This window comes from Podarcis pityusensis, assembly GCF_964106645.2.
Source record: "Podarcis pityusensis genome assembly, chromosome: 12".
Classification (NCBI taxonomy): domain Eukaryota; kingdom Metazoa; phylum Chordata; class Lepidosauria; order Squamata; family Lacertidae; genus Podarcis; species Podarcis pityusensis.
This window is the reverse complement of record NC_138037.1, coordinates 3,537,530-3,550,180: the sequence shown is the minus strand read 5'-3', so window position 1 is coordinate 3,550,180 and position 12,651 is coordinate 3,537,530. Positions and strand designations below refer to the sequence as shown.

The 12,651-nt window shown below is 46.9% G+C and overlaps 2 protein-coding genes and 1 long non-coding RNA gene across 3 annotated transcripts in view; 1 reads left to right on the top strand and 2 right to left on the bottom strand.

Annotated features, from left to right (window-relative positions):
- The window catches only part of LOC308459232, a 216,915-nt gene that overhangs the window by 76,182 nt on the left and 128,082 nt on the right, over window positions 1–12,651 (bottom strand). The window lies entirely within an intron of this gene.
- BCDIN3D (BCDIN3 domain containing RNA methyltransferase) overlaps window positions 1–12,651 on the top strand; it is a 108,714-nt gene that overhangs the window by 93,722 nt on the left and 2,341 nt on the right. The gene's annotated exons all lie outside the window — the stretch shown is intronic.
- LOC308459128 (keratinocyte-associated transmembrane protein 2) overlaps window positions 1,778–12,651 on the bottom strand; it is an 11,412-nt gene continuing 538 nt past the window's right edge. The window contains exons 2-3 of the mRNA XM_080974269.1: window positions 7,059–7,636; window positions 1,778–3,245 (exon numbers count right to left, since the gene is read on the bottom strand). Coding sequence (XP_080830395.1) covers window positions 3,114–3,245; window positions 7,059–7,636 — 710 coding nt within the window. The 3' untranslated portion in view covers window positions 1,778–3,113. The remainder of the gene's footprint in view (window positions 3,246–7,058; window positions 7,637–12,651) is intronic.

Genomic DNA, 12,651 nt, shown 5'->3' with positions numbered 1-12,651 from the left:
GGATTAGAATGTACTGTATTTTTCGCTCTATAACACGCACATAGTTTTTAGAGGAGGAAAACAAGAAAAAAAATATTCTAAACGAAACAGTGGATGTATGATTTTTGTGGTTCATGCTGTGGCCACAGACATGTGATCTGACGGTGAGTTTGGGGTAGCCCAATGCAAAAATCCTGAGGATCCATGTGGATCCGTGCTTTGTAACCACGTTTTAAGTGGGAAGGGAAGGAAAAGCACTCAAGGGACAAGGAGCACGCATGGGGTGTGTGGAGAAGGATGCTGCTAATAATGCAGAAGAGGGGTATAAGGGGAGAAGGAATACGCGTGGGGTGTGTGGAGAAGGATGCTGCTAATAATGCAGAAGAGGGGTATAAGGGGAGAAGGAACACGCGTGGGGTGTGTGGCGAAGGATGCTGCTAATAATGCAGAAGAGGGGTATAAGGGGAGAAGGAACACGCGTGGGGTGTGTGGAGAAGGATGCTGCTAATAATGCAGAAGAGGGGTATAAGGGGAGAAGGAACACACGTGGGGTGTGTGGAGAGGGATGCTGCTAATAATGCAGAAGAGGGGTATAAGGGGAGAAGGCTCCTCTCCTCTCCCGCTTTGCTCCTTTAAAACAAGCAGGCTCTGCTTCTCTCCCTCCTCCCCGGCTTAGAGAGCTGAAAAGCTTTGCTGCTATTTAGCAAGCTGAGTGGGGAGGAGAGAGGGACAGAGAGCACGGTTTAAAGCAGCCAACCAGACAGGAGCCACTTACACCTGTGTAAGCAGCTCCTCTCCCGCTTTGCTGTTTCAAAGCGAGCCACGGAGAAGGGAAGGAAGGGGAACCATGGATCCTCTGCTCACGACTGCAGCAGATCCCCACCACCACCCGTAGGCATTCGCTCCATAACACGCACAGACATTTCACCTTACTTTCTAGGAGGAAAAAAGTGAGTGTTATGGTGCAAAAAATACAGTAGTTTCTGTGTTTCGTTGTTTGGGGGGGGTGCATATACCGTATTGGCCTGAAAATAAGTCGCACCTTTAAAATGGGGGGGGGGGGGAGAGAAGATTTTTTTTAAAAAATACCCGAATATAAGCCGCTCCTTTTCTCGTTGTTTTTAACTTTTCACAGTCAGAATTTGGGGGGAAAGTGAGGCTTATATTCAGGCCAATATGGTAGATTAAACCATTTAGAGACTGACTAAAGTATTAAGCAGCATATAAATACGCAAAGTCAATTGGGGCAATAAGCGTTACATGCCCTTTGGAAGCCAGACAGGCACAAACATTAAGAATGGGAAAATGGGAAAACTAGGGGCATTCAAGTAGCCTGGAGTAGCCCAGGACCAGAAGAAACAGAAGAGAACAGGAATGCAGACAAAAAGCATGAAGTGATATCCTAGCAAGCTGGAAGGTAAGCAGTCCAAACGGTTGTTTACTGTGCTCTAAATCCACAAAGTCCCATTTGCCTTATTCTGTTTCTTCAGCCCCAACTCAAGACAACGCCTTTGTGTAGACCATCTGTGATTATGCACCAATGACGGACAAATACTGATGTGACTTTATAGGAAAATATCCTCCGACTACATCCTTTTGGAAAAAAAACACCCCTTTAATATGAAATGGTACAAGTCGCACCTTACACTGCTCCAACCATCTTTTGCTGCTGAGCAAACTAAACCAAAAATCATTTTTTCATTCAAAGCTGCACATAATTGTCATGTGCCTTGTGCAATTTTCACACCCGCACCCAATTTTTTTTTTTTTGCTGGAATTACCACAAATCAAGCTGCAGTTCCTACAAAAATTATATCCTTGGGGTTTATTTGGGGGGAAAAGTCTTATTAAAAGTAATACAAGTTCAAATATGATAAAAATTACCGCAAGGAAACCGTTTTGGCAAGTATCGTTGGACTTCCTCTTCTTCCCCTTCCTGTTTAGGAATGCTTACTGCAGAAGCTACATTAAGCAAGATCGTGACCACTGCAACTCTTCTCATGAAACAGGTTCAAGGGTTTTTCAGAATAGCACAAGACTTGGATATAAAGTCAAGGTTCCTACTGATTATATACATATTTTTTCAGTCCTTCAAAACGAATCGTTCATGAGCAAGGTGTACATTAAAGTGAAACTACTAATTACAACTTGTGGAAGTAAACATAAATAGCAAAAGTACATACTTTATTTATTTATTATTTGTTTTTAAATCCCGAGGTCCCAATAACTTTCTGTACAAGCTATATGCAAGAGATTTTTGTCTTTCCCGAAATTAAAAGAAAATAACGCAGTGTTCGCTGAAGCTGGGAAACTTCGAATTCCTGACAATCCTACGCCTTGATTAGAACAAGAAATAATAAATCTCTCACTTTCCCTGGTTGCAATGGAATAAAAGCACAAGTTAAAATATTGAGGGTGGTACAGATGAGCTTGTTCTGCTGATCTTTCATGTATCTCACTTCAAGCCTAGAGAGGTTTTCTCTCAACTTTGGGGTTTTAAAGGCATTTTCTTTTGCAGAGAAAATGGCGGAGAGAGAAAGAAAGAAAATAATAAATGTGCTCTTAATCACCACTAGTATTTAAAATGGGTATCTCTAAGCTGTGCAAGGAGACAGGCTGATTGGTAACATGTGAAAGGTTGTTCTCTTAAAATGTATGTCTACTTAAAGGCTATAGAGAACAAATACCAGCTAGATCTTCACCCCAGTGATGTGGTTTAAAGTCAGGAGCCAGACACTTTCTTGTATTAAGTTTTCCCCTCCCGATCTGAGGGAGAGAAGAGAACGCATGATGCAAAAAGAGAATCGCCAGAGTTCCTTTCAGTGTGGTTCACTGTTGCCAGATTTAGCAATACATTGAATATTGAGGATTACTTGGCTATGTTCTAATCTAGGACTGCTCCAGGCAGAAGGGAATACACTGGAAGATAAAGAAACGTGATTAACAACGGCACTACGTACACTGATTCTTAAGTTTGGCTGCCACCTGAAGGAAATGCTAACCTCCTATGCCCTCGTATAAGGCTAAGAACTTCAAAGGCAAGGAAGAGTGTGAGCGCACTCATTGCTTATGGCAAACACCTGCACCTCAGGCAAAGGAAATCACTAGTTCAGTCAACTCAGATCACGCCGCTTTTAAAAAATGTAATCATTGGTGATTTTTAATGAAGGCATAGCTTCGTTGACATTTTGATCCAAACGATGGTAACCGACGGTTCTGGAGCAAAGCCCATCTCGCCATCTTCTGCTCTGGACCAAGAGGATAATCTAGAGAGAAAAGAAACAATTAGCTAACGATAAAGAAATGAGGATACGGTTCAAGGGAAAACGCTTTCTGCTTTGTCAACGTTTGCAAGTCATCACAACCATTTCCTTCACTAAATTCATCTACTAATTAGTTTTCGGGTCCAATTCAAAGTTTGGTTTTGACCTATAAAGTCTTAAATACTTTGAGGACTGCATCTTCCCATATGAATCGACCCAGACCCTGAGATCATCCTATGAAGCCCTTCTTCCTGTACCTCCTCTGCGAGGTCTGGAGGGTGGCTGCATAAAAAAGGGCCTTTTCTGCAGTGGCTCCCCACTTGCAGAATGCTTTTCCCAGGGAGTTTCGCCTCGCCTGTTGCCTTCACTGCACATCTTTAGTCACCAGCAGAAAATAAAACTCTTCTCCCAAGCCTTTGCCCAATTAAACAATATAGCCTTTTAAACTGTGGAGTTGTTTTCCAGAGTGGGGTGTTATTGGGTTGGGGTCCCCCCCCCAGTTTGCTGTTATTATGCTTTCATTTTGCATTTTTATATTGTCAACTGCCCTGTGTTCTTCGGATGAAAGTTTAAAAGACAGTGTCATCCATCATATGTCTTCTCACGTTGAGATTCTATATTATAAGCCCACTGAAGACAGGGGAGGGATAAATGTAAGGAACACACTTCAATTCCATCCCAGGGTATGGGGGAAATGTTTACATTCCTTGGAAGATTAAGCTTAAAAAGCTGCACCACCATTTTATGACTTAGAAGAGTACTGTATTTTTTGCTCCATAAGACGCACTTTTCCCCTCCTAAAAAGTAAGGGGAAATGTGTGTGCATCTTATGGAGCGAATGCAGGCGGGAGGCAGGCGGGAAAAGCCCCCAAGAGCCGCACACATGCGCCGCGCGCTCTTTAAAGGGAGCGCGGCTCTTGCGGGCTTTTCCCCAAGGAGGGAGAAAGGCAGCCCGTCACTGACTCTTGCGGCTCTTGCGGAATTCCCCCACCTTTTAGAAAAGCCCACAAGAGTCGTGCGCTCTTTAAAGAGTCGCATGGAGCGTGTGTGTGGCTCTCAGGGGCTTTTCCCCGAGGAGGGAGAAGGGACTGACGCAGCCCGTCAGTCCCTTCTCCCTCCTGGGGAAAAGCCTGCAAGCGCCACACAAACGCTCCACGCGGCTCGTGAAAGGGAGCGCTGAGCAGAGCCTGGGATGCAGACAGGCTTTGGTCAGCGCTCCCTTTAAATAATTTTTTTTTCTTGCATTCCCCCTCTAAAAACTAGGCGCGTCTTATGGTCGGGTGCCTCTTATGGAGCGAAAAATACTGTAAATATATTGTAGGGCACCAACTCCTGAGAGGGGTTTATTATTTTTACTTAATTCTTCTCCACTTAAAACTGTCACATCTGTTCTGCTAACATTTGTAAAACGTCTCAGAAATGTCACACCTTGACCTTTTGGAATACATGGCTCCCTTGACCATCTGCATTTTCTGCGGCACTCCTGGGGGGCTCAGGAGCCGTTAGGTTACCCCTTGCCAGCAGAGCCAGCAGCCTCTCACCCTTTTCCAAACACCCTCTCTTGTAGAGGGTTCCTTCAGTCTCCTGTCCTCTCCCCAATCTTTGGGGGTCCTCTGGGAAGCCACTGCTGTCGCCCCTGGTTTCTGAGCTGCCCCCTCTGCCCCAAAGAGGGGTGCCTTCTCACACTGCCCCACAGGAGCCTGGGAAACACCAGCCCCAGAGACACCTTTCGCCTGCGGAGCTTGCAGCCAGGGCTGCTGCAACAAACAGCTGTGCAAGCCTTTGGGAGGCAGAGACACAACGAGGGCATCAGAGGAGAGCCTTTGGCACCCTAGTTGAAAACAACTGCCATAAAGGGTTGACTATGGACAGATTTTAAGGGACGCGGGTGGCGCTGTGGGTTAAACCACAGAGCCTAGGACTTGCCGATCAGAAGGTTGGCAGTTCAAATCCCCGCGACGGGGTGAGCTCCGGTTGCTCGATCCATCCTCCTGTCAACCTAGCAGTTTGAAAGCACGTCAAAGTGCAAGTAGATAAATAGGTATCGCTCCAGCGGGAAGGTAAACGGCGTTTCCGTGCGCTGCTCTGGTTTGCCAGAAGCGGCTTAGTCATGCTGGCCACATGACCCGGAAGCTGTACGCCGGCTCCCTCGGCCAGTAAAGCGAGATGAGTGCCGCAACCCCAGAGTCGGCCATGACTGGACCTAATGGTCAGGGGTCCCTTTACCTTTTTATGGACAGATTCACAACTGCTTGCATTTACAAATTAACCTAGCTATCCCAATATGATGCACTGGAACCCTTCTTAATTTAAGATTTTCATCTTTGCAAGCCTGTACAGTGGTACCTCGGGTTACTTACGCTTCAGGTTACATACGCTTCAGGTTACAGACTCCGCTAACCCAGAAATAATACCTCGGGTTAAGAACTTTGCTTCAGGATGAGAACAGAAATCGTGCTCTGGCGGCGCGGCAGCAGTGGGAGGCCCCATTAGCTTAAGTGGTGCTTCAGGTTAAAAACAGTTTCAGGTTAAGAACGGACCTCCAGAACAAATTAAGTACTTAACCTGAGGTACCACTGTATTTCCTAACTTGCTGCATTTGCCCTGATGTCCAAGCACCATGGAGAACACGTGCATCTGTATATTTGAAATGCTTATGAAAATATTCCCTGTTACAGTAGAACCTCTAATGTCCTGCTCTACTTAGGCCCGTTCCAAGTCGTGACCGCGGCAAACCCGGAAGGAAACACTGGGTTTGCTGCGATTTGCGCACGCGCAGAAGTGGTGCTATCTGCACATGCGCAGAAGCGGCTGCCTCCGAATGCGCCTGTACACAACAGTGCTTCTACCAGCGACCTGTTTTGCCATACGGATGGGCCTCCGGAACAGAATGTGGTCGTGAGTAGAGGTTCCACTGTAATTACTTTGGAGCTTTTGTTGTATATCTTGTATGATAATGTCTTCTATTCCCCCCATGGTATTATGTATTTGTGCATGAGTTTTGAATGCATTTTCTTTTGCACGCCACCTTTGAGTACAAATTTGTAGAAATGGGGTATAGAAGTCAACTAATGAGAAGATTTCCAATTCTGTTCAAACACCTGCGTTGCAATTACTTGCAACATAATGTAAAACTGCCAGCGCAACGGCATACAGTGGACGCTCGGGTTGCAAATGTGATTGGGGCGGGATGCACGTTCACAACCCGTAGCAATCGCAACCCGCAGCAGCGCGTCTGTACATGCGTGGGTTGCGGTTTGGCGCGTCTGTGCATAGTGCTATTTAGCACTTCTACACATGCGCGACTACCCGAGACCTGGAAGTAACCCGTTCTGGTACTTCCAAGTTTTGGCGGGTCCATAACCCGAAAACACGCAACCTGAAGCGTCTGTAACCCAAGGTATGACTGTACTTATACTGCAAAGGTAAAGGTAAAGGCACCTCTGACCATTAGGTCCAGTCATGGCTGACTCTGGGGTTGCGGCACTCATCTCACTTTCTTGGCCGAGGGAGCTGGCGTACAGCTCCCGGGTCATGTGGCCAGCATGACTAAGCCGCTTCTGGAGAACCAGAGCAGCGCATGGAAACACCGTTTACCTTCCCGCCGGAGCGGTACCTATTTATCTACTTGCACTGGTGTGCTTTCGAACTGCTAGGTTGGCAGGAGCAGGGACCGAGCAACGGGAGCTCACCCCGTCACGGGGATTCGAACCTCCGACCTTCTGATCGGCAAGCCCTAAGCTCTGTGGTTTAACCCACAGCGCCACCCGCGTCCCATCTTATACTGCAAAACCATAACCTAAAAAGGCGTCCTACCTTTCTTTTATTGTGATACGTGATGTAAACAACAGCTACCAAAAAGGCAACGATAACCAGATGGAAAAAGAAATGGCTATCCTCTTCCAGTTCCGAGGAAGAGGTGTCCTTCATCTCGTCAGGAAGCAATTTCTTGTTTTCATAGTTGTGCATGCTGGCCAACTCTTCCGTAAACTCCGAGATGCCTTGGTCGTCTTGATCGTCAGACGGCATCCCGTAGGGGCCGTAATAGTCTGCAGGATCTGCGGTTCCTTTGGCCGTTGGGAGGAAACTAGGGATGTGGTCTTTGTCCACCGTGTCATCTTCGTTAATATTGGTATCTTCCGAAGTATCAGCATCTGTTTGCAAAGTAGGAGTCGCAGAAGCCGGCGCCGCAGAGGTTGCCTGCTTCCCTTCTGTCGCAGTTGGCCCAGGTGACACAGAAGCCCCGCTCTTCGGGGATGCTGGTGGCATGCCTTCATTTGTTGTCGTCCTTGTTCTGTCCCCACTGGGATTTGAAACAGGCGTTAAGTTGTGAGTTGTGGAACTGGATGTCGAGACATTTACACTCTCAGAAAGCTGTGCCTCGATTGTAGTGCCTGGGAAAAGGAAATAAAAATCAGGATAATCTGGAGTTTTGAACAAAGGTTCTCATGGTGTATCTTGATTTCACGAGGGATGTCAATGATAGTACAGTGGTACCTCAGGTTAAGTACTTAATTCGTTCCGGAGGTCTGTTCTTAACCTGAAACTGTTCTTAACCCGAAGCACCACTTTAGCTAATAGGGCCTCCTGCTGCTGCCGTGCCACCGGAGCACAATTTCTGTTCTCATCTGGAAGCAAAGTTCTTAACCCGAGGTAATATTTCTGGGTTAGCGGAGTCTGTAACCTGAAGTGTATGTAACCCAAGGTACCACTGTATTTATTTACAGTGGTACCTTGGTTTGTGGACTTCATTCGTTCCGGAAGTCCGTTCTTAAACCAAAGCATTCTTAAACCAAGGCATACTTTCCCAGAGCAGCAGGGGACTCAATTTACAAATGGAACACACTCAACATGTTCTGCTTCCAAGGCAAAGTTCACAAACCAAAACACCTACTTCCGGGTTTGCAATCCCCTGCTATTGGTTCAATTGTTGGTATTATAAACTGGGCAACGTTTAATGAAGTCCATCTACCTGAGCAACAAAAATCAGCTCGTTAAACAGGACACCTGCTTTCTCTCTCCCCCACAAACACCCCAAAATCTGCTCCACAGGCTCCTTCTCAGACACTTTGCATCGTCGCCATGTCTTTACGTGCAAACCACCTACCTGTTTGTTTCCTGCAAACCAAAGTTCGTTCTTGCCTTGCCATTCACGTTTGGAGAGAAACAAACCACGATCCCAGGTTTAGTGCCTGGAGGCGGTTGGAGGATGGATGGCGGCTAACAGATTGAGGTTGAATCCTGACAAGACAGAAGTACTGTTTTTGGGGGACAGGGGGCGGGCAGGTGTGGAGGACTCCCTGGTCCTGAATGGGGCAACTGTGCCCCTGAAGGACCAGGTGCGCAGCTTGGGAGTCATTTTGGACTCACCACTGTCCATGGAGGCGCAGGTCAATTCTGTGTCCAGGGCAGCTGTCTACCAGCTCCACCTGGTACGCAGGATGAGACCCTACCTACCCGCGGACTGTCTCGCCAGAGTGGTGCATGCTCTAGTTATCTCCCGCTTGGACTACTGCAACACGCTCTACGTGGGGCTACCTTTGAAGGTGACCCGGAAACTGCAATTAATCCAGAATGCGGCAGCTAGACTGGTGACTGGGAGTAGCAGCCGGGACCGCATAACACCGGTTCTGAGAGATCTTCATTGGCTCTCAGTACGTTTCCGAGCACAATTCAAAGTGTTGGTGCTGACCTTTAAAGCCCTAAACAGCCTCGGTCCTGTATACCTGAAGGAGCGTCTCCACCCCCATCGTTTAGCCCGGACACTGAGATCCAGCTCCGAGGGCCTTCTGGCGGTTCCCTCATTGCGAGAAGTGAGGTTACAGGGAACCAGACAGAGGTCCTTCTCGGTAGTGGCGCCCACCCTGTGGAACACCCTCCCTTCAGATGTGAAGGAAATAAGCAGCTATCCTATCTTTAAAAGACATCTTAAGGCAGCCCTGTTCAGGGAAGTTTTTAATATTTAACGCTGTATTGTTTTAAACACTTGGTTGGGAGCCGCCCAGAGTGGCTGGGGAAACTCAGCCAGATGGGCGGGGTATAAATAAATAATAATTATTATTATTATTATTTAGGCAGAATGAAAAGAAGGAGCGTGGATTATTTCCTGACAGCACAGGGAGAAGTGAACTGCGTGTGATCTCAGCTGCACGCTGCATGCGCACATTGTCCATTGCTTATTTTAACTAGGGTTCAACGCGATGCACAAGCCGGGTCAAAGAGTCACACTGAACAGGGACAGTTGTCGCATTACAGCCGAAGCCGTTCTTTGTCGATTGAACAAATAATGAAGAGCTCGCTGAGAGAGACAGCACATCAAATGAATGAGAGTGTGGCAGCCTGTCTCAATGCTGTGAATTGAGGTGCCAATGTCAACAGAGCAGCTCTGGCGTATTTGCCCAAGAGATCAGCTGAGCGTATGGCCATGCGCTTAAGAAGTAGGAATGCACAGATTTGGGGACAAATAGCATGCAGTGAAATAATGTTAACTATGGAAAAATACAAGGGGTTTTCACCAAGGCAGGGTGAAACTGGCTTGAGCTGCCACGATGCAAGCTGGAAAAGTCTCGTGACGCCTGCTGCTCAAGGTATCTCCCGCCTTCCCCACACTCCATGTTGATGCAATTCTGCCACCTGAAAAGTTAATGATTGGCTCTGAATTCGGGGGGGCGGAGCCTAGGCAGGGGCTGTGCTGTTCAATGGGCTTTCCAATGCCAGTTACTGAAAGGAAAGGCAGCAGGGAGCTTGGCACAGTGTGGGAGCAACTGGGAGCAGCAGGGTACCAGGTTGGCTTTAGTGCAATGCCAGCCCTGAGCACCCCACTGCCTTGACCCTCCCTCTCTGTGCCCAGCGTTAATGAAAGATCGCCTCACCCAAAAAATGCCCACGCAACTGCTTCGATCTGCAGAACTGGCTCTGTTACAGGTGCCACACAATACCCATTCTGCGTTGGTAAGAAATCAATCTTTTACTGTGTCAGCACCTACACTTTGGAAGTCCCTGCCTATTGACACCTTCCCTATACAGTGGTACCTCGGATTACATACGCTTCAGGTTACAGACGCTTCAGGTTACAGACTCCGCTAACCCAGAAATAGTACCTCGGGTTAAGAACTTTGCTTCAGGATGAGAACAGAAATCGCGCAGCAGCGGCGCGGCGGCAGCTGGAGGCCCCATTAGCTAAGGTGGTGCTTCAGGTTAAGAACAGTTTCAGGTTAAGAACGGACCTCCGGAACGAATTAAGTACTTAACTCGAGGTACCACCGTATACTCTTTTCAGCGCCTTCTAAAAGCTTTTTCGTTTACACAAGCATATCCTCTTTCCTTTCTGAGCAAGCAAGTCGCTCGTGAAAAATTCTCTTATTCAAGCAGAAAGCACAATGTGGCAATGCAGTTTAGCAACACCATGCCTAGCTATCCTCCTTTATAAAAATATTTATACCGTGGTACCCCGGGTTAAGAACTTAATTCATTCCGGAGGTCCGTTCTTAACCTGAAACTGTTCTTAACCAGAGGCACCACTTTAGCTAATGGGGCCTCCTGCTGCTGCCATTCAATTTCTGCTCTCATCCTGAAGCAAAGTTCTTAACCTGAAGCGCTATTTCTGGGTTAGCGGAGTCTGTAACCTGAAGTGTATGTAACCTGAAGCGTCTGTAACCCGAGGTACCACTGTATACAGCTACATCTTTTTATATCTAGCAGTAAAATATAAAACCGTACAATAAAAACCACAAAGAAGATGAAAACAGACATCAATTAACCACTGTGTAAAGGTGTATTCTTAATTGCCTGCCAGGGTTTGGCAGAAATGAAGTTTTCAGCAAGAGTTTAAAAGCTAGCATTCTTGCAACAAAAGAAGACAAAATAACCAGATCGAGTAGCAACACTCTTAGCCACAAGACAACGGCATAGGGCGAGGGAAAACGGTTGAGTATCCGATCAGCATTAGCAAAATATACCATCTGAGCATAATTTCAGAGACATCTTCTTCAAGGAAAGCTAAAAGTGTAAATCAGAATTAAAGAAAACGTCTGATATATGGAAAACGCACGGGCCAAAAATGGGCTAACATCACTTCCACTTTTTATAGCAACTTGACGTAGGAGACAGACCTTACTGGAAAAAATTAGAAGGCTTGGCATTCAAAGTACTGCAGAATGGTGCACTGAAAAACCCTCCTTCTCGCTTTGGAATAAAAATGTTAACTAGCCAGCCATGGTATACCAAAGGAGCAGCTGAACAGACGGTTCCTTGTTTGTATGGCACACCCTTTACTATATGAAGCAGACGTTAGAATTTAGAACAGGAACACAAGTCACACGGATGCTAAGCAAACTGTGTGCGATAAGTTAGGTAAAAGAGACTTTGGGTGCTGGAATTTTTGATCTTATAGAAAGCTTAAGGAAAGCATAGCAAATTGCGGGAAGCTGCTTTAAATAAGGCTAGACAAACATGAGGCAGGATTCCAATAGGAAAAGAACCCTGCAGAAAGGAGTTGTTGTTTAGTCATTTAGTTGTTGTTTAGTCGTTTAGTCCAGCCCCCCACAAGGTTTGAGGGATAGTGGACCAGCCCCTTGCTGAAAAAGTTTGCTGACCCCTGGATGAGAGCATCAAGAGAAGATGCATTCAGGCACAGGAAGCATTTATGTTGAATATATATGGGGGAGAAGTACCTCTGGTGGGGCACACATCATGCCCCTTCTGGGGCAGGAAATGGGTTTGGCAGGGAGTGTGTGTTGTTGTTGTTTAGTCGTTTAGTCGTGTCCGCCTCTTCGTGACCCCCTGGACCAGAGCACACCAGGCATTCCTGTCTTCCACTGCCTCCTGCAGTTTGGTCAAACTCATGCTGGTAGCTTCGAGAACACTGTCCCACCATCTCGTCCTCTGTCATCCCCTTCTCCTTGTGCCCTCCATCTTTCCCAACATCAGGGTCTTTTCCAGGGAGTCTTCTCTTCTCCTGAGGTGGCCAAAGTCTTGGAGCCTCAGCTTCAGGATCTGTCCTTCCAGTGAGAACTCAGGGCTGATTTCCTCAAGAATGGCTAGGTTTGATCTTCTTGCAGTCCATGGGACTCTCAAGAGTCTCCTCCAGCACCAGAATTCAAAAGCATCCATTCTTCGGCAATCAGCCTTCTTTATGGTCCAGCTCTCACTTCCATACATCACTACTGGGAAAACCATAGCTTGAACTATACGGACCTTTGTCGGCAAGGTGATGTCTCTGCTTTTTAAGATGCTGTCTAGGTTTGTCATTGCTTTTCTCCCAAGAAGCAGGCGTCTTTTAATTTCGTGGCTGCTGTCACCATCTGCAGTGATCATGGAGCCCAAGAAAGTAAAATCTCTCACTGCCTCCATTTCTTCCCCTTCTATTTGCCAGGAAGCCCAGTGGCCATGATCATTTTCTTTTTCATGT